This window comes from Ursus maritimus (genome assembly GCF_017311325.1).
Source record: "Ursus maritimus isolate PB19 chromosome X unlocalized genomic scaffold, ASM1731132v1 scaffold_X1, whole genome shotgun sequence".
Lineage (NCBI taxonomy): Eukaryota > Metazoa > Chordata > Mammalia > Carnivora > Ursidae > Ursus > Ursus maritimus.
In genome coordinates this window covers 68,088,319-68,109,065 of record NW_024423319.1, presented here as the reverse complement: position 1 = coordinate 68,109,065, position 20,747 = coordinate 68,088,319, and the positions used below count along the sequence as shown (strand labels likewise).

Genomic DNA, 20,747 nt, shown 5'->3' with positions numbered 1-20,747 from the left:
GTCTCTGAGGTACTACTCATTTTTCCTCATCCTTTTTCTTTTCTGTTTTTGTGGCTAATTTCAATTGTCATCTTTTCGAGTTTACTGATTCTTTCTTTTGCCACTTTAATCAGCTCTAGTAAATTTTTCTCCCCCTCATGATATTTTTTTTGTTTTTGATGATTTTACCTTTCAACTCCAGTATTTCTAGATAGTTCCTCTTTTATAATGTATGTCTTTTTATTGATATTCTCTTTTTGGTTTGAATCAGTTTCATTATTTTCAGTTCTTTACGCATGGTTTCGTTTAGTTTTTTTAAAACATATTTATAATTATTTAAAATCTTTGTTTAGTAAGTCTAATACGTGTGTTTCCTCAGAAACAGTTTATGTTTATTGATTTATTTTACCTGTTTATGAGCTTTCTAGTTTCTTTGAATGTCACATATTTTTTTGTTGAAAACTGGAGTTTTTAAATAATATAATGTGACAATTATGGAAGTCTGATTCTCATTCTTTTTCCAGGGCTTATTGTTGACATTGTTTGTTGTGCTAGTTGCTGTTTGTTTAGTGACTTTTTTGAATTAATCCAGTATAGTTTTTGTCTTCTTTGTCATAAATGGCCACTGAAGTCTCTACTATGTTAGCTTAGTGGTCAGCTCATGATTGAATAGAGATTTCCTTAAATACCTAAATAAATCTCCCAATCTTTTCTAAAGGGCTCTGTTACCTGTTGAAATATGTCTTTAGCACTCACCCAGGCAGCTTTTGACTGTGCTATAACCTTTACTCCCTGCTTACATGGAGTCTCAAGGCTAGCCGGAGGTAAAAGCTTATAACCTCATGTCTTTCCTGAACATTCACACAGCACTATGCTTGACAGTGACCTTTTAGATTCTTAGGAATGTGTCAGAGATTTTCAAATCTCCTATTGACATTACGTTCTTCAGTGTTTTTTTTTTTAAATTTTTGGTCAGTCTCTTGTTTTCCTCAACTGTTATCCATTGTCTCAGGCAGCTGTGTGACACATATACCCCTCTCCCAAGGGAGTGTTTTAATACTGGGTAACCAATAAAAACAAGCATTTTGAGTCAAGAAACCACTGCACAGATCAAATAATGACAGTTGTTTGGGAATTAACCTGTTCTTACTCAAAGCTACTATTGGCCTGGGGAGGAGTAATGAGGTTAGGAAAAATTCAAATGGCACAAAATTGCCATTATTAACAATATTGAGGGTTTTTTCCTAAAAATGTTCCCTGGGTTGATGCAAACCTTTGGCTATTTTTTTTTAATTTTGGAAAAAATGTTGATTTCGAAAAATTTTGTCTGTTATTATATTGCTTTTGTGAAGAAATAAATATCCAGAGGTCATAACTCTACCATTCCCATTGACATCACCCACAGCTACCTTCTTTGTAATACTTTCTATGTCCCTCTCAAGAAAATTAATAGCTAAATTTCAGAAGTTAGTAAAAACAAAATGTCTTTCCAATTCATACTGAAAGACCTTCTGGACTTTAGCTACACATTCCTTGGGGGTCTATGAACCCTGGTTTAAGAATCCTACCTTAAAATGATGTGAAGAATGAACAGGTAACACTGAACTTTCCAGCATCAAAAGAAAAGTGTTGAAAGAGGTCCAGGTATGGACCTGACCTGACCCTTACTTACTTCCTATAGTTGGCTTTCTTGCTTACTTACTAATTTCTCCAGGGTATTCAGTTGTTCACTCAACGGTTCCAGGACCCTTGACTGGTCTCCCTTCTCCTTGCAGACTCCTCAAATCCACTCAAGACTAAGACTGAAATACCTACAACTGAAGCACCTACAACCATGCAGTCTCCCTTGGAAGGTGAGTTTCACTATGGTTTGGGTGAAATAGAGTCCTGAAATGATGCCATGTAAGCCAAAGGAGAAGACTCCATGCCTTTATATGGGTAATAAGAGGTCATTTGGGTCATCAGAGAAAACATGGCAATAACAGAATGGAAAAAAAAGAAAGGTAATGATTAAAAAGTTGTGAAAAAGTGGAATCATAAATATGCGTACTCTTCTTTGTGAACACTTCTGAGGCAAAAGTAAGAGAGAGTTAGAATGCTCATGTGGGAGAAGAGAAAGCTCTGACTTCTGTTTTGCTCCAAATCTGACTTTCTGTGGGAGTTTGGATATGTTTCACCACCCCCTATATGGACGTCTTCCTGCCACTAACAATATGAAACTAAGATACCTCATCTCAGTACTAATGATCAAAACATAGCCAGGGATTCTGGAAAGCTCAGCATCAATGCCCAATGAAGGTACCCAAACTTTTCAGTCACCCTCTACTTCATAGTTCCTGGCTGGAAGAGAGGCCTCTGAACCTAATACTTTGTTTTTATAGCAATATCTACAGTGAACCCAATTTGGAACTGGACCACAGAAGTGGATGGCTACCTTGGGAAGACAAGTGCTGAGCCAGGTAAGGAAAAGTCAGGATTTCTAGCCTTCCTTCTTGGCTCTGAACTTTGCAACTGAAACTTTCCACAATGCACACTGTTCTCTGGCATTTAATTCTTCAAAACATTGTCACACAATGGTAAAAGACCCTGGAGATGAGCGGGGTGGGTGGTATGGAGCGGGAGAGATACAAATCAGTAATGAGCAAAGTCAGAGTGGTGTTAAGTGGTAGATGTGTTCTTAGCTGGTTCTCTGTAGTCATAGTAATACACCTCCCAAACATTCTAAGCAAGAGTAATAATGGGACCATGACCTCAGACAACTCTCCTAGGGAGATGGGCATTGGACTATGTAAAAGTAATTTCAGGGCCTCATTACTTGAGCTCTTAACCAGGGCTCACCAAGCAGCTTTCAACTGATTTCTGATTTCTCCAAAGTTTCAAGGATCCCTAAGTCATGATCTCAGAGATCCAAACCCCAAAGAGAAGCTTTTTTGTGTTTCAACTGGAACTTTAGTCAGCTGGTATGCACTGATATGACTGCATTGATTGTTAAAATAATGAAAAAATATTGTAGTAGTTGATAACTAGGTGCTTTCCTTAATCACTGAGCAACCTATTATCACCTGAGCCACTCTGCCTTATCCCTTAGAACTCTCCAGACTACACATGGTCCTGCAACAAAAGTGTTGAAACCTAGTATAAGAGGGACTTCTGAGACTCCAGGTTTACAGTAATCAACTGTTTCAATTAGTTGATGCTAAATAGTGATGACTATCATGACTGGCTTCATCCTCTGTGTATCATTAATGGTGGATTTCTTAATTATTTTATTTAAAAAAAATTGGGGGGAGGAGATAGGACCTTTTTTATTTATTTTTTATTATGTTCAATAATGGTTGATTTCTTAATGCCCATGTACTTCTCCCCTCCTCTTTGCACAGCTTTTTTTCTTTAGGCATAGCTCAAACCTGTTTTGTGGGTTACTTTTGCATTGCCAGCTTTGACTTAAAGTCTTCCATAATTCCATGCCTTTTGCAGGGCAACATTCAATGAGACAAGAGAGATTAGAAGATAAATTTTGGAGAGTTGGTTTGAGAAAATGAGAATATAACCCAGGGGGCACAGAAATTATCAGATATTGGGTGTGTGCCCTACATCCTGCATCAGTTTTTGTTTTGTTTTGTTTTGTTTACTACTTTGCTCCCTCTAAGGGGGATCCTTCCTTTAATCTCCATCAGTTTATAATGTGGGTTCTCTCATTCCATCCTAAAGCAGCAGAATATACATTCTTTTCAAATGCACATGGGACAATCTCTAGAATAGATCACATACTAGGTCTCAAATGGGGCCTCAGCAGGTACAAAAAGATTGAGATCATACAGGAATATTTTCTGACCACAACATTTTGAAACTTGAAGTCAATCACATGAAAAAAAATTGGAAAAAGTCACAACTACATGGATGTTAAACAACATGCTACTAAACAATGAATAGGTTGACCAGGAAATCAAAGAAGAAACATAGCTTGGGTTTTCTCAGCTCCATCCATAGTTCTGAGGACCACAAATACCAGATTTTTAAAATTTATTTTTTAAATTCAAGTATAATTAACACACAGTGATATAGTAGTTTCAGGTGTATAATGTAATGATTCAACAATTCTATACATTGCTCAGCAATCACCATGATATGTGTACTCTTAATCCCCTTCATTTATTTCGCCTATCCCCTCACCCACCTCCCTGATGGCAATCACCAGTTTGTTTTCTGTATTTTAAGAGTCCGTTTGCTGTTGTTGTTGTTGTTGTTGTTTGTTTGTTTCTTGTTTTCTTTGTTCATTTGCTTTGTTTTTTAAATTTCACTTATGAGTAAAGTCATATGGTATTCGTCTTTCTCTGCCTGACTTATTTCACTTAGCGTGTTACCTTCTAGATCTACCCATATTTTTGCAAATGACAAAGTTTTATTTTTTTTTGACTAATATTCCAGACTTCTAAGACAAAGTATTTTAGGGTCTGGTAAAAATAAAATCAGTTGCAGCAACAAATCCTAAGGGCAATGGAATTCCTACCCCTCTCTATCCCCCAATCTCACCCCCTAGATTCAGAATATTGTAGCTACAAGTGCATTAGACATTAAACAATCTTTTCATTGAACTTATGGGAAAACTAAAGCTTACTCAATAATTTGAGTAGTCATTGTATTTATTTTTCCCCGATAGTTATAAAAATTAGTGCCTCAAACTTAGTGCCTTAAAATAACACAAATGTATTATCATACACTCCTGGAGATCATACATCTGACACATTAGGCTAAGATCAAGGTATTATTCTCAGGGCTGTGTTTTTTTCTGGAGGCTCTGGGGAAGAATCAGTTTCCTTGTTTATTTCCAGCTTCTGGGAACTACTCACATTCCTTGGCTCTTGGCCCCCTTCCACCATTTTCAAAACTAGCAATGTAGCATCCTCATGTCTCTCTCTGACTCTGATCATCATTGCTTCCCTCTTCCACTTTTAAATGACCTTCTTGATTACATTGACCCTGACCAGGTAATCAAGATAATCTCCTCAACTCATGTTAGCTAATTAGCAACCTTAATTATATCTGCAACCTTAATTCCTAATTATAATTTAAACTAAAATACTCACATATCCGGGGGATTTGGATGTGAACACCTTTGGATAACCATTATTCTGCCTACCACAGTAATACAAGAAGTAAATAACAGATCCAGGACTGGAAGTCCAGTCCAGTGGTTTCCTTCAGTTTGTAGGCATAATTGGGATAGTTAACTCCGGAGATTAAGTGGAAATATGTTTTGAAGAAAAGGAAATCTGAGCACTTGCCCAGAGAATGTGAAGAAAAGAAATCCTTTAAAAATTTTTTAAAATTTAAATTCAATTTAGTTAACATATAGTGTATGATTAGTTTCAGGGATAGGATTCAGTGATTCATCAGTTGCATATAACACTCAGTGTTCATTAACATAAAGTGTCCTCCTGAATGCCCATCACCCAATTACACCATCCCCCCACTCACTTCCCCTCCAGCAACCCTCAGTTTGCTTTCTAGAGCTAAGAATCTCTTATGGTTTCCTCCATCTCTGTTTTTATCTAATTTTCCCTTATCTCACCACATACTCACCTGTTTTTTTAAAATTTTTATTATGTTATCTTAGTCACCATGCAGTACACCAATAGCTTTTTATGTAGTGTTCCATGATTCATTGTTTGCATATAACACCCAGCGCTTCATGCAATACATGCCCTCCTTAATACCCATCACCAGGATAGCCTACCCCCCCAACAACCTCCCATCTGAAGCCCTCAGTTTGTTTCCCAGACTCCATAGTCTTTCATGGTTCGTTCCCCCCTTCTGTATACACCCCCTTCATTCTTCCCTTCCTTCTACAATCAATCTCCCTGCTATTCTGTATGTTCCACAAATGAGTGAAACCATATAATTGTCTTTCTCTGCTTGACTTATTTCACTCAGCATAATCTCCTCCAGTCCCATCCATGCTGCTGCAAATGTTGGGTAATTGTTCTTTCTGATGGCTTAGTAATATCCCATTGTACATATGGACCACATTTTCTTTATCCATTCGTCTGTCAAAGGGCATCTAGGCTCCTTCTAGAGTTTAGCTATTGTGGACAATGCTACTAGAAACATTAGGCTGCATATGGACCTTCTCTTCACTACGTCTGTATCTTTGGGGGTAAATACCCAGTAGTGCAATTGCTGGGTCATAGGATAGCTCAATTTTTAACATTTTGAAGGACCTCCACACTGTTTTCCAAAGTGGCTGTACCAACATGCATTCCCACCAACAGTCTAAAAGGGTTCCCCTTTCTCCACATCCTCTCCAACATTTGTTGTTTCTTGCCTTGTCCATTTTTGCCATTCTAACTGGCATAAGGTGGTATCACAATGTGGTTTTGATTTGCATTTCCCTGATGGCTAATGATGTGGAACACTTTTTCCTGTGTCTGTTAGCCATTTGTATGTCTTCATTGGAAAAGTGTCTGCTCATATCTTCTGCCCATTTTTTGATTTGGTTATTTGTTTCTCATGTATTGAGTTTGAGAAGTTTTTTATACATCTTGGATACCAGCCTTTTATCTGTAGTGTCATTGGCAAATATCTTCTCCCATTCTGTGAGTTGCCTCTTTTTTGATGACTGTTTCTTTTGCTTTGCAGAAACTCTTTATCTTGATGAAGTCCCACAACTTCATTTTTTCTTTTGTTTCTCTTGCCTTTGGAGACATGTCATGAAAGAAGTTACTGTGGCCAATGTCAAAGAGGTTACAGCCTATGTTTTCTATGATTTTGATGGATTCCTGTGTTACATTGAGGTCTTTCATCCATTTGGAGTTTATCTTTGTGTATGGTGTGAGAGAGTGATCAGGTTTCATTCTTTTGCATGTAGCTGTCCTCTTTTTCCAGCACCATTTATTGAAGAGACTTTTTTCCACTGGATTTTTTTTCCTGCTTCATCAAAGATTAGTTGACCATAGAGCCAGGGGTCCATTTCTGGAGTCTGTATTCTGTTCCATTGGTCTATGTGTCTGTTTTTGTGCCAGTACCATGCTGTCTTGGTGATCACAGCTATGTAATATAGATTGAAATCAGGCAACGTGATGCCCCCAGCTTTGTTTTTCCTTTTCAACATTTCCTTGGCTGATTCGGGGTCCTTTCTGGTTCCACTCACATTTTAGGCTTGTTTGTTCCAGATCTTTGAAAAATGTCATTGGTATTTTGATCAGGATGGCATTGAAAGTGTAGATTGCTCTGGGTAGCATAGACATTTTAACTATGTTTATTCTTCCGATCCATGAGCATGGAATGTTTTTCCATCTTTTTGTGTCTTCTTCAAAGTCCTTCAACAGTGATCTGTAGTTTCTAGAATATAGATCCTTTACCCCTCTGGTTAAGTTATTTCTGAGATATCATATGATTTTTGCTGCTATTGTAAATGGAATCAATTCTTTAATTTCTCTTTCAGTTTCATTGTTTGTGTATAGAAATGCAACTGATTTCTGAACACTGATTTTGTATCCTGCCACATTACTGAATTGTTCTATGAGTTCTAGTAATTTGGGGGTGGAGTCTTTTGGATTTTCCATATAGAGTATCATGTCATCTGTGAGGAGAGACAGTTTGACTTCTTCTTTGCCAATTTGAATACCCTTTATTCCTTTTTGTTGTCTGATTGCTGTTGCAAGGACTTCTAGTAACTATGTTGAACAATAATGGCTAGACTGGGCATCCTTGTCGTGATCCTAATCTTAAGGAAAGACTTTGAGCTTTTCCCCCATTGAGAATAATATTTGTTGTAGGCTATTTATAGATGGTTCTTATAAATTGAGGAATGTGCCCTCTATCCCTACACTCTGAAGGGTTTTAATCAGGAAAGGATGCTGTACATTGTCAAATGCTTTTTCTGCATCAATTGAAAGAATCATATGGTTCTTGACTCTTTTCTTGTTGATGTGATCTAAAACACTGATCAATTTGCAAATGTTGAACCATGCTTGTATCCCAGGGATGAATCCCACTTGGTCATGATGGAGAAACCTTTTAATGCACTGTTGGATCCTATTAGCTAGGATCTTGTTGAGAATTTTGGCATCCATATTCATCATGGATATCGGTCTGTAATTCTCCTTTTTGATGGGGTCTTTGCCTGGTTTGGGATTAAGGTAATACTGGCCTCATCGAATGAGTTTGGTAGTTTTCCTTCTGTTTCTATTTTTTGAAACAGCTGCAGGAGAATGGGTATTATTTCTTCTTTGAATGTGTGGTAGAATTCCCCAGGGAATTCATCAGGCCCTGGACTCTTGTTTTTTGGGAGGTTTTTGATCACTAATTCTATCTCTTCACAACTAATTGGTCTGTTTATATAATCAATTTCTTCCTGTTTCAGTCTTCATAGTTTATAGGTTTCCAGGAAGGCATCCATTTCTTCCACGTTGTTTAATTTATTGGCATATAGTTGTTGAAAATAATTTCTAATGATTGTTTCTGTTCCCTTGGGTTTAGTCTTGATCTCTCCCCTTATATTCATAATATTATTTTTTGGGGTCCTTTCTCTATTCTTTTGAATAAGTCTGGCCAGTGGATTATCAATCTTATTTATTTTTTCAAGGAACCAGCTTCTAGTTTTGTTGATCTGCTCTACTGTGCTCCTGGTTTCTAATTCATTGATTTCTGATCTAATCTTAATCAATTGCCTTTTTGTGTGTGGGTTAGGCCTGTTCTTCTGTTCCAGATCCAGCTTCTTGAGGTAGGAATATAAGGACTGCATTTTAGATTTTTCTATTCTTTTGAGTGAGGCTTGGATGTCTACGTATTTTCCCCTTAGGACCACCTTTGCAGTGTCCCATAGGTTTTGGACCGTTGTGTCTTCATTCTCGTTGGTCTCCATAAATTGTTTAATTTTTTTAATTTCCTGGTTTACCTAATCATTTAGCAGAATGGTTCTTATTTTTCAAGTGTTTGAGTTTCTTCCAAATTTTTCCTTGTGATTGAGTTCCAATTTCAAAGCATTGTGGTCTGAGAATATGCAGGGAATAATCTCAGTCTTTTGGCATTGGTTGAGACCTGTTTTGTGACCCAGGATATGGTCTCTTCTGGAGAAAGTTCCATGCGCATTCGAAAAGAATCAGTATTCTGTTGTTGTGGGGTGTAGTGTTCTGTATATATCTATGAAGTCCATCTGGTCTAGTATGGCATTCAAAGCTCTTGTTTCTTTGTTGATTTTCTGCTTAGGTGATCTGTCTATTTCTGAGAGTGGAGTGTTGAGGTCTCCTACTAATAACGTATTATTATCTATATGTCTCTTCATTCTGGTTAAGAGTGGCTTGTGTATCTACCTGCTCCCCTCTTGGGGGCATAGATATTTATAATTGTCATATCCACTTTTTGGATACATCCTTTAGAAGGATATAGTGTCCTTCTGTATCTCTAACTGCAGTCTTTTGTTTAAAATCTAATCTGTGTGATATGAGAATTGATACCTCAGCTTTCTTTTGTGGTCCCTTGGCATGAAAAATGGTTCTCCATCCCTTCACATTCAGTCTGGATGTATCTTTAGGTTCAAAATGAGTCTCTTACAAACAGCATATGGATGGGCCATGTCTTTTTATCCAATCTGCAACCCTGTGGCATTTATGGGAGCCTTTAGGCCATTCACATTGAGAGTAATTATTGAGAGAGATGATTTTAATGATGTCATATTGCCTGTGAAGTTCTTGTTTCTATAGATTGTAAATTTCTGTTCTGTATCACTCTTGGGGTCTTTTTACTTTTATAGAGCCCCCCCCTTAATAGTTCTTGTAGGGCTGGCTTGGTGGTCACATATTCTTTCAGTTTCTGCCAGTCTTGGAAGGTCCTGTCTCTCCATGCATTCTGGATGACAGCCTTGCTGGATAAAGGATTCTTGGCTGCATGCTCTTCTCACTTAGTGCTCTGAATATTTCTTGCCCGCTTTTTCTGCCTTGCCAGGTCTCTGCAGACAGGTCTGATGTTATGCTGATGTTCCTCCTTCGGTAGGTGAGGATTCTCTTCCCCTTGGCCGCTTTCAAGACTATATCATTGGATCTAAGATTTGCAAATTGTACTATTATGTGACTTGGGGTTGGTCTGTTCTCATTGATCTTGGAAGGGGTCCTCGTTCCCTCTTGGACACGAGTGTTTGCTTCCATCCCCAGATTAGGGATGGAAGCTACAATTTTTCTACAGCTACAATTTTTTCAAATATCTCTTCTAGACCATTCTCTTTCTCCACCCCCTTGGGGATGCTGATGATTCTGACATTGGAACGTTTCATTGAGTCAGTAATCTCCTGCAAGCTACATTCTTGAGATTGGATTTTTTCCCATTTTTTTCTTCTTTTCTATCATCCTATCTTCCAACTCACTAATTCGTTCTTCTGTCTCATTTACCCTGGCCATCAGAACATCCAGTTTAGACTGCATTTGATTCATAGCATTTTTAATTTCTCCCAGATTTGCTCTCCTTTCTGCCCTTAGAAATTCTATGTTCTCATTAACATTTCTGTTAATATTTTTTTTCAAGCCTCTACATCATCTTGACCATTGTTACTCTGAACTCCATTTCTGACAATTTATTTATATCCATATCCATTAGTTCTGTGGCAGAGGCCACAGTCTCTGTTTCTTACATTTGTTGGGGATTCCTCCTCCTTGTCATTCTGATTAGGAGTGGTTGCAAGGATGTACAGAGCCCAAATTACTGACCAGGACCCAGGCAAGGTGCACTTGTTTTATACCGACCTTAGGGATGTGGGCTTCTTTATTTTCAGCCTGCTGTCTGGGGGAGGGGTCTGCCACACTGATACTCAGGCAACCCTCTTTGGGTAGAGTTGCCCTGTGCCCTGTGAGAAGGGTGGGGATGTGCAGATGGCAAGATTTAATTCTTTTTGATGGCTGGGTAGCATTCCATTGTATATAAATACCACATCTTCGGTATCCATTCACCTGTTAATGGTTGTCTGAGCTCTTTCCCCATTTCGGCTATTATGGACATTGCTGCTTTAAGCATTAGGAGACATGTGCCCCTTTGAATCACTATGTTTGTAACTTTTGGGTAAATACCCAGAAGTGCAATTGTGGTCATAAGGTAGTTCTATCTTTAACTTTTTGAGGAACCTCCATGATGTTTTCCAGAGTGGTTGCACCAGTTTGCATTCCCACAGTGTAAAGTGGTTCCCCAAGTGAAAAAATGTTTTGGCTAGAAGTAATTGGCCAGAATATCAATAAGGTAGCATTTTCGTGAAGTGGGAAGTCAAGGTACTACTTTCTCTTAAGAGTAGGTGAAAGTCTCTAGTCTTGGCCCAATGGAAAGCATGGAGGACCAGTTCAAATGCCCAGGCCAATCAGCCATCAATTAGTGGGTTTGGAAGAATGTGAATATACATAGAGTTTCTAGCCTCTTTCCAGTCTTTCTCATAGGTCTGGGGTCTTGTTTGTCTCTCTGGCTAGCTAATAAAGCTAGGAGAAAATTAAAAATGGAAAGAAAAGGAGTTATGGGCTAGTCTGGGCTGATCCTTGGAATCTCTGTTTCTGAACTCATTTTCAACCATATACCTCTTGGTCTCGTTTCTCCTCCTAGGAAAGGGCCTCCCTGTCTTTTCCATTATTCTCATCATTTCCTTGTGCTGTATGGTGGTCTTCATCATGGCTTATGTTATGCTCTGCCGGAAGACATCCCAACAAGGTGAGTGATGAGTATGACTGAGTGACTTTGCTCATTAATTCATTCTGAAAATATAGTTAAACATAAATTCTGTATCAGCCACTGTGTAGGCACTTCAAAGGGCTCCCAGCGTAGTTTGGGATTGAGGGTAGGGATGCATGGAGACAGATATACAAGCCAACAAGACAATAAGATTAATGGAAGCTAATTCACAAATCTTTGGTACTAAGCCTAGTACAAGCCATCCCTGTAATGGATTGTTTAATGAAGATGCACAAGAAAGAGAAGTCACAATTCTTGGCTTCACGTTGCTTAGAATTTATTTAGAAGATTTAAAGTAGAAACATGAAGTTTATCCAATCCATACATAACAATAAAGGCCATAGACTCAGAGCCTGGAGAAAACAATCAATGCTAAAGGTTTCCAGAGAAGAAGAGAGTCATTTAGGGCTGAAGTGATTACCAAGGGTTTTTAGAAGGAGATGGGACTTAGCACAGGCCTTGGAGGATGAAAACAAATTAGAAGGCAGCATTCCAGGAAGGAGGAACTACAGGAGTAAAAGTGCAAAATCTTAAAAGATGACTGAGTGGGGTCATCAATGTAGAAAATTCATGGGCAAATGGAGGGGAAAAGGAAAGTTTACTCCTGATTATAGAGTGTCTTAAAAAACAGGCTAAGGAATTTGGAAATTTTTCTCTAGGCATTGCAAAAGAACTAAAAATCACCAATATTTTTTAAGGAAAGGAGTGACATTATGAAGGTGCAGTTGACAGGGCCATTTAACAACTGTGAGCCAACAGATGAGGAGAAAGAGAGTTTGGATGTCAATTTCTGAGTGAAACCTACCTTCATCTCAATACCTGATGCACTGGCCATTTTGCCTAAAATTAGTGTCTTTTTCTCTATAGCAGCCCCTATTCCCAAGTAGCCTGGTTTCCACCATGACTTTCTTCAGCCAAAGGGGAGAAGGGAACCTTGATCATTTCCTTCTCTTGGGTCTTAAGTATAAGCTCTGGTCTTGGCCAGTTTGCATGGCTATGACTCATGAGGCTGAACTTGAAAGTAGAGATATTTCAAGTAGCCACAAATCCCAGGAATACCAAAGGAAAATATTCATCATAGTCTCAGTGAGACTAAGTATAAGCTGTAATCATATTATTTCCCTCCCAAAAACTTTCCAGGGTTGCTCATGGCCCAGGGGATAGAAGTAAAAATGTTGCATTCCATTTAAGGCCTTCTCTGATGTAGCCTATCTTCTTGACCTCCACCAATCTGTATTTTCTTTTCCAATCACTGGAATCAAACAAGCAAATAGACTACACATCTCAGGTACTTATGGTTTTTCCCTTCTAGATTGCCTTTCCAGAATTTCTATTATTTACCTCTCTATAAGAGAGATACCCTTGGGTAACCTTGGGCCATAAATTCAATTTAATATGTAGTTACTGATTGCCTACTATGTGCCAGGCAGTGGGCATATAAAAATGAAAAAGACAACACGTGTTACGGAAGCTACCAGGCCAATGGGGGAGGTAAGACAGGTAAACACAGGGCTGTATCACAAAGTAGAGGGTTATGGCATGCTCTGTTTGTTTTGTTGTGGTTTAATTAATGCATTCCCAGTTGTATTCCTGTAAGATTATAAACTCCTAGAGGGCAGTACCAAGAGACATCCATCTTTGTACCATGTTATAGAACCTTTAGGCCTGCACGGAATGTAGACAGTTCTCCTCCACAGACACTAGGGAGCAATGGTGATCTATTTAAGGACCTTTCCTGGGTGCCTGGTGGAGATGAGTGCATTTGGGAATGGCTTTGGTCATGGTCCCTGACAGATTAATTCAGCCCCTTCTGCGTGGGCTCTTGCTTGGCCACCAAGTTTCCATAAAATCTCCCTGGGATCTTTGTCAAGATTCCTGGGTGGGGAGTGGGTCCAGTTCCACTGTCCCTTCCCCTACCACACCAAGCAAATGTTCCAGCCCAATGTCCTAAATCAGTGTATGCCAAAGAGGATAGTAACCAAGTGTGCTTCCTCTTCTTTTCTCTGAGAAATCTGTATCCTTGTGCTTCAGTTTACCTCCCCAATACCTCCCAATTGTGACCCCCCCTTTCTGTCTCCCCTTCCCTCACCTTATGACTGGTAACCAGTGTCCACATTTGGCCCTTGTCCACTCCCCATGGAGAATTCTGACTTGATTCTTCCTTCTTTTCTAGAGCATGTCTATGAAGTGGCCAGGTAAGACTGTCTCTGCTCCTCCATTTTCTGAACCCCTCCCTGCCCTCATTCTGTTAGTCACTGGCATGGTGGAAAGGGGGGTGTGTGTGGCATAAACCCAATTCTAAGCCCAGAGGGCTTCAGGGTCAAGGCACTGCTTTCTTCCCTCTCTGAAGCACCTCCTGAGGTTCTTTCTTGGCTCACTGATCACACAGGATGATCCAGGTCCACCAGCCTTCTGTTCCCAGAATCCCTTGATAATAAGAACCCAAGGGTCAGTTGGCAAGAATTGGGACAAAAGTGTGGGAACCTAGAGTCCCAGCCTCAAGTCCCTCTTTATGGGTGGTGGGATCTTGGGCCACAGGGCACATGCCAGGGAGGCCAGCAATTCTGGTGAAACCTGGAGAGTGGGCATTTTCACAAGTGGCTGCTCCAGCGAAGAGCCATCTTCCCAGTCTCCAGGCAATGACTACTCTGAGGATCCCTGCCTGGGCCAGGAGTACCAGACCATCACCCAGATCAACAGTGACTATGCTCGCCTGCTGCACACAGTTCCTCCAGATTATGAGCTTTTGGCCACCAAGGACAAGGGCGTCTGTTAAAAATGCCCTGCTAAGCCAGGGTCTGCTGACGTAATTGCCTATTCAGCCCCCATCTTCTGCATAGCTACCTTCCCTGCTACCTCTCTTTGTGGATGACCCAACAGGTCTTCCTTGCCCAATACTGAGGTTCCTAAGAGTGAATGGTTTTGCCTAAGAAGTTATTATATGCACTTCAAGCAAGTCTGCTACTGGGTCAGACCTTAGACCCTTCTGTTATCCCTTCTTCTACTGCTTCTCTTCAAACACCGGAGGGAAGTTTCCATAGCACTAAGACTTGCTCATCATGCCTCAAGATACCACTCAACTTTGGCCTCTTGCCACCAGAAGACCAGAGGGAAACTCAGCTTTGCCAGCTCAGGGGACCAGTTATGTCCAGAATCACTTCCTTTTTTTTTAAGGGCCAGATAGCTTTTAATTAAGATTTTTATGTAAAGCCAGGGTTCAGTTTTGCTCCTGAACTGTGAGTCTAGTGCTCTGGTATTCTTTTGATGCTCAATAAATATCTAATCATGACAGCAACCTTGGTTGTATTCATCTTCTTTCAAGTACCTATCAAGTGATTAAAGTGAGACTAATTGAGATGTTTGGGGACTTGGAATTATAAATAGCGCCTTTTCTTTTTTGGTCTTTCTTTTTCCCACACACATGACCTTTACCTTACTTCACAGTGGGCCCATCTGGGACACAATGAATATTTGGCAAGTTAGTACCCAACTGTCTTCCATTCTTTTCCCTGTCACCCTGGCAACTTCACTTGGGTGATGTCTTAAGTCAGTTGAAAACTATGAAAATAAAGGATCCCTTCTTCTGTTTCAGGGGACTGTGGATGCAGAGATAAAGGGCTCCATTTCTTTCCAAATTATGGGTACACCACCCTCAAAGATTTCTACCTCCTGGAATCCTAAAATATTTGCAGTAGTTGTATTCATGTAGGTCATCTATCCCCTGGCCTCTTCTTACAATGTAGAGTGGGGGTCAAAACAAGGAAGTCTCTTTCTTCAAGCATAAATGTGAAATAGGAGTGTAGGTGTGTGTGTGTCCATTTCTGTGTGTGCACACATACATACAGCTTTATTTCAGTCTCCTCTGTGAGGACCTGTTCTAGGCTGGCTCAACACCACTTCCTTTCCCTCATATAATTCCTGTCAAATCAACCTCTTTGTTCTTCATGGAAGCTGTTTTTGCCACTTTTGGTTCCAGTGCAGTCTCAAGGTCAGCTCAGCTTTCACCAGGAACTTCTCTCCTTTGGGATGATTACAGGAGTCAAAAATAGTACAAAGAAGTGGACAAGAAGGAATCCTCTACTTCACTACCATCAACCTGCCAAGTCCATGGTCAAAACCTCAGTGTTTTCCCCTATATGCCAGATTCATGTAGCTGGTGAGGGGAGCAACTTATTCTTCCGCATCACGCTTACAAGCCTCTGAAACAGGGACCCACCCAGTGGAAACCTCAGCTTCTTCATGAAGCATCCAGACCCGACAGCCTCAGGGGAAAAAACAAAAACAGAAACAAACAACAACAACAAAAAACCCCATTATCTCTTCCTACTACCTTTAGAGAAAGGAATGGCTGGGGTTAGGAAGAGAATCGTAATCACAAGTCTATTAATAAAAGGAGCCCCAAACCCAGGGACTCTCTCCTGTTACCCCCATAGAAGCTATGGACTCCCAGGGATATTTCAGAACATCTTGTCTTAAAAAGCTTAGAGATCATTGATTTTAATTCTCCTTATTAAGATGAGGAAATAAAGCCTAGAGAGGAACAGTAACAGTCTAAAGTCACACACATCAAGTCAGTGACAGAACGGAGACCGGAAAACAGGACTGTGAACTCCTAGAAGCATATTCATTGCAGCATATAACTTCTGGATATCATTTTGCCCAAAAATAACACTTTTTTTTTCCATATAAGACAAGCCAGTAAGAGAGTCCTGGGTATAGAGCTAGCCCAAAGTTGCTAAATAAACATGGGCTGGTAACATAGAATAGTCTTAGGCAGATGGCTAGTCAGGGAAAGCTGGAAGACTGAAAAAAGGAGATTCCCAAAAGAGAGAGAAGATATGACGTCCCTCTAGGGCAGTTTTCCAAGTTTTGACCAAAAGATGTCCTACAGAAAAAAAAATTTCCACGATTAGATTGGCATGATAAATGTTTCATTCTATAGCTCTCTTTGGTGATTTCCAATACAACATTAGAATATTAAAGGCTCTGAAAAATCCTGCAATAAAGCACCTGCATAACTGAGTTACCAAATAATTCCAGAACATATTTGCTCTCTGAGCCTAATTTTTTGCCTTTCTCCTCCAGCCCTTGACTCTATTTCTCAGGAGGAAAAACCTTCACATACCCTATAGCATTATGATGATCACAGTTTAATCTTTTTCACAAAATTCCTGGATAGAATTTTGACCCAAAACCAAGGATAATGGTCTAGTAGAAAGTCAATCTATCAGTAAACATTCGTTATTTTCTGTAACCAGAGTACTGAGCTACATGCTGGGGTAAGGAAGAAAAGGGAAGACAGCAATCAAGTAAACATAGTGCTTTTCTCACAATTTAGTGGGGAATTAAGAAAATATCCCTTGGAAAATTTACTAACAGTTCAAGAGGTGCTATTAGGCAATAGGAGAAGAAAGGGGTACATATAAGGACCAAGGCAAGAAGTGTTCATATGAAAAAGAAAGAAGTGTAGGCTAACTTTCAAAAGTTCTTGAAAAGCCTGGACTTTTGCTGGACCAGAAGTATGAGAAATAATTGAATAGGCAGAAAAAAATGGAGAAAGTATTACCAGAAGGAAAAAAGACATTAGGAAGAGGAAAAAGGATAGGTAAGGTCAAAATGTGTTGAAAAGTCAAGGCTGAATGTCAGGACGGTGGTTTTCTAAGCCCTGTCATGAACTTCAGGTGAAAATTCTGGTGTCCTTACTGGGAGATTCTGTTGAGGAATGTGAAGAAAGGAAATGTGAATCAAAGAGCATTTCCATCCCTGGGCCCCATATACCTTTCCAAGACCATTATGTCCCCTTCAGGCTCTGACAATGTAGAAACAGTACAGGGCTGTAGCTTCAAGAGTTGTCTCGCTTTTCCCCTGGCAACCTCAGATACAATGCTCCAGTTCCCTCAAAGTCACTGAAGATAACTTGTGAGAGCTTAGTTCATGTTTGGCAAGTGATCTCGCGTCCAGTTGGCAGTTCATTTGTTGTATCCCAACTGCCCTGGTCTGGAGCTGTTAGGCATGTGCCGCACTTGGGGTATTTGACAAACTGACACTCTACCACATGGAGTGTCCAACTCAGCTTGTCAAATACACGGAGCGTGGCACTGCAGGAGGCCAGGCCAGGGCTTTAGTGGGGAGGCAAGATCTTCCTGGGAGATGTGGCCCTGGAAGGAAAGAAAGAAAAAGGAGTCACACCCTGAGCTCCACAGAAACCACAGAAGATAAGGACTAGCTGAAACATCAGAATAGGGATGTGAGCAAAGACATAAGGCTCCCAACTAGAAGATGGATCCTAAGGGAAGACCCAGTTGAGATTGCAGATGAGGCCCCAGTGCTTAAGTTGGGGTCCTCAGGCCTGAGTTAGCTATGGCATTTTGTAGGGTTCCAAGTTTCAGTGGGCTTCTATATGCAGTAGGGAGAGAATTTGGTCATTGTGCTGCCTCTCTGATCTCAGGAAAGGACTAGGCCCCAGAGTCAGTGTCCATGCCCCCCCCTTCCCAACCTTCCCACAGTCTTGTGGTTATGAACATAGACTTTGAGGTTAAAAATGGGCTTGAATTTTTGCTCTGTCATTAAGTAGCTAGGAAAACTCAGATAAATTATTTCATCTCTCTGAGCTCATTTTCCACATCCAAAAAAATGGGTATGAGTACCTACCTAAGAAGTTATTGTGAAAATAGCATGAGGTTAGGTATGTAAAGCCTTTATTTAGTTCAGTATTTGATACATAACAAATGTTTAAAAAATTGTGGTTGTGCTACCAGAGGGAAAGCAAGGGCCATTGACAATTTAACAGGGTCAGGAGAGATGAAACAGGAATGCTTTTAGTTTAATATATGTTGGTGAGGGGGTGACATGCTTCTTCAATTTGAGATCTGGGAGTGACTTCAAATATAAAGCTGTAAAGAGTTTTTCCTATCCTCTCACTTCCCTTACCTATTTAATCCACCTCAAGCTACCCAGAAGTGTGGTTCTTTCAGCCAAAGCAACAACCTTGGCCACCATATATGGTAGAGTGGGAAGAATCATACAAACTTGGGGTCTAATGCTGCCTTGGGTACCAACTAGACAATCATGGCATTGGGCAAGTCTTTCTTTGAGCTTCAGTTGTCTTCTCTGGAAATGGGGCCAAGAAGACTTACCTGGCAGACTTGTTAAAGTGTTTGGTGAGCTTTCCAGAGCTTCCTATATAGATGGTCACAGGCAACTTGGCTCAGTCCCTGGAGCTGTGGGTGGAGGCCAGCCAAGAGAGATAATTAATAGACCTTTAGTTCAGGATGGCAAGACGGAGAAAATTGGATTGGTGCTTTTTTTCTCTCATTACCCTCATTGGCTACCAGCTCCAGTGAGAAGACGTGGATAAACTGGCGGTGTCTGCAGCCTCCTGAAAGCCCTTTTCTGACTTCATTTATAAAAAAAAAAATAAAAAAAAAAAAGAGAGAGAGAGAGAAATATGAAGTGGCTAAAGATTTCTTCTTAGTATGCTCAAAGTTGAAGAGCCTTATAGATCATGTCACCCCAGTATTAATGGAAGGAGTCAGTGGTTGAGCTGAAACCAGATAGATTTTATATCCACTCTTGATGTTTTAGTCCATGCCTCTACAAAAGAGTATGTATAAGAAAAACAGGTTCAATTGAGTAAGGCTGGTCAGACCCATAGGAAGAAGATGTAAATTTCTACATAGAGATATTAAGGAACTCTGAAAAGTCTTCTCTTGGTCTGTCATACTACACAAAACAACATCATCTGTCCCCTGACCTACCCTGACAGTGTTAACACAACAAACAGCAAGACTTACCCTTCACCTGATCCAGTTGGGTCTCCTCATACATGCTGGAGGTAGTATGGAATTTTTTAAGGCATGGTTCATTCCCCCATTCAGCCCCACCTAGAGATATTTACTCAACAATCACTCTTATGTCCTTCCTCAACAGAGGGTTGACAACCATCAAAATAAGGGATATAAAAACTAAAAGAGTCTCTAGGTAAATGGCAAAATCAAGACTACTACTCAAATTTCCTGACCCCTGAGTCCAGAGAACATTCCACTTCCATGTGGCTATCTCTTAAAAAGCCTGTTTGAAGAAGAAATGTTATCCTCCCTTCTCACTATTAGAAGTTTCAGGATAGAAGGCCACTGGGAACCTTCTTCTCACCCACCCTTACCCAGGATCCCTGAGGAGAGTATAAGGAGAATGGGATAGACAGGTCCAAGCCATGTTCGGTAGCCATGGACACTGTCCCAGCTTGGGAATCCAAGCAGAGAGGACAAATAGATATTATACCTGTTACTGGAGTAGTGCCTTGGTGTCAGAGGAGGCAAAGGTTCCCTGATGATGAGCCAAACTGCAGAGGCCAGAGGTAACTGGGCTTTTTGCCTGGAGCAGGAAGGTTGTGTGTTTTGAAGGGCTTTTGGTGTCTTCAAGAGGAAACAGAAATGAGGAAGATAAGGCTGAGGTTAGCCAACGGAAATCTGGGTGCAAAATGACAAAACAGTGCTGTTGTGAAAGGGTTCACTACTGCAGCAACAGTCCCTGCTGCCATGCACCACCCCCCTGCCCACTCATAGCTGACCTCCAACAGACACTGGTTCTCCAAGCTGCAGAAATTTGAAGCAGAAAGCCTCTGGCTTCCCTAGGCTCTACCTATGGGCCAGGGAGTTTTTCCCAATGTTAATGAGGGAATCCTGGGATGTCACAGCTGAGACATTACCAAATGAAAATCCACATTGTCAAAATTGAGAAACAGACCCTCTGAGAGATGAAAAAAAATGCCTGATAACAAAAAGCAAACTAGTGGCATAGCTGGAACTTAAATCCACTCTATCAACTACAAAGCATGGGTTCTCACTGTCAGAATGCCTCCTGGTCCTGAAATACCCTTTTTTACTTCCCCTTGGCATGGCTTCTCACCTGACACAGCTACATAATTTTCAGGGCCCAGTGCAAAATGTAAATGAGGGGACTCTTATAAAAAAAAAAGGATTTCAGGGTGGTGACAGCAGAACATTAACCCCTACTTGTGTGGGGTCTTCCTAAGCATGGAGACCTGGGAAACTTTACAGGTCACATGC

The 20,747-nt window shown here is 40.4% G+C and overlaps 1 protein-coding gene and 1 long non-coding RNA gene across 8 annotated transcripts in view; one reads left to right on the top strand and one right to left on the bottom strand.

Moving 5' to 3' along the window:
• The window catches only part of VSIG4 (V-set and immunoglobulin domain containing 4), a 50,991-nt gene extending 36,017 nt beyond the window's left edge, over positions 1-14,974 (top strand). The window contains exons 4-8 of one of the 5 annotated variants that reach the window (XM_040630661.1): positions 1,755-1,832; positions 2,361-2,438; positions 11,554-11,658; positions 13,853-13,874; positions 14,560-14,974. In XM_040630661.1, coding sequence (XP_040486595.1) covers positions 1,755-1,832; positions 2,361-2,438; positions 11,554-11,658; positions 13,853-13,874; positions 14,560-14,659 — 383 coding nt within the window. In that variant the 3' untranslated portion in view covers positions 14,660-14,974. Of the gene's footprint in view, positions 1-1,754; positions 1,833-2,360; positions 2,439-11,553; positions 11,659-13,852; positions 13,875-14,217 lie in introns of all 5 variants that reach the window. The other 4 variants (XM_008710663.2, XM_008710662.2, XM_040630663.1 and 1 more) reach the window with 4 other exon arrangements.
• Positions 14,975-16,160: 1,186 nt separating this feature from the next.
• LOC103681144 lies at positions 16,161-20,117 on the bottom strand. 3 transcript variants are annotated; one of them, XR_005834940.1, is made up of 4 exons: positions 19,960-20,116; positions 18,816-19,075; positions 17,458-17,837; positions 16,161-16,564 (listed from the first exon to the last, which is right to left on the bottom strand). It is a non-coding gene; the product is annotated as an uncharacterized LOC103681144 (long non-coding RNA). The 3 variants fall into 3 exon arrangements; XR_005834942.1 differs by lacking the exon at positions 16,161-16,564 and having other exon boundaries at positions 16,594-17,837; positions 18,816-18,899; positions 18,998-19,075; positions 19,960-20,117; XR_005834941.1 differs by lacking the exon at positions 16,161-16,564 and having other exon boundaries at positions 16,594-17,837; positions 19,960-20,117.
• Positions 20,118-20,747: the final 630 nt, after the last annotated feature.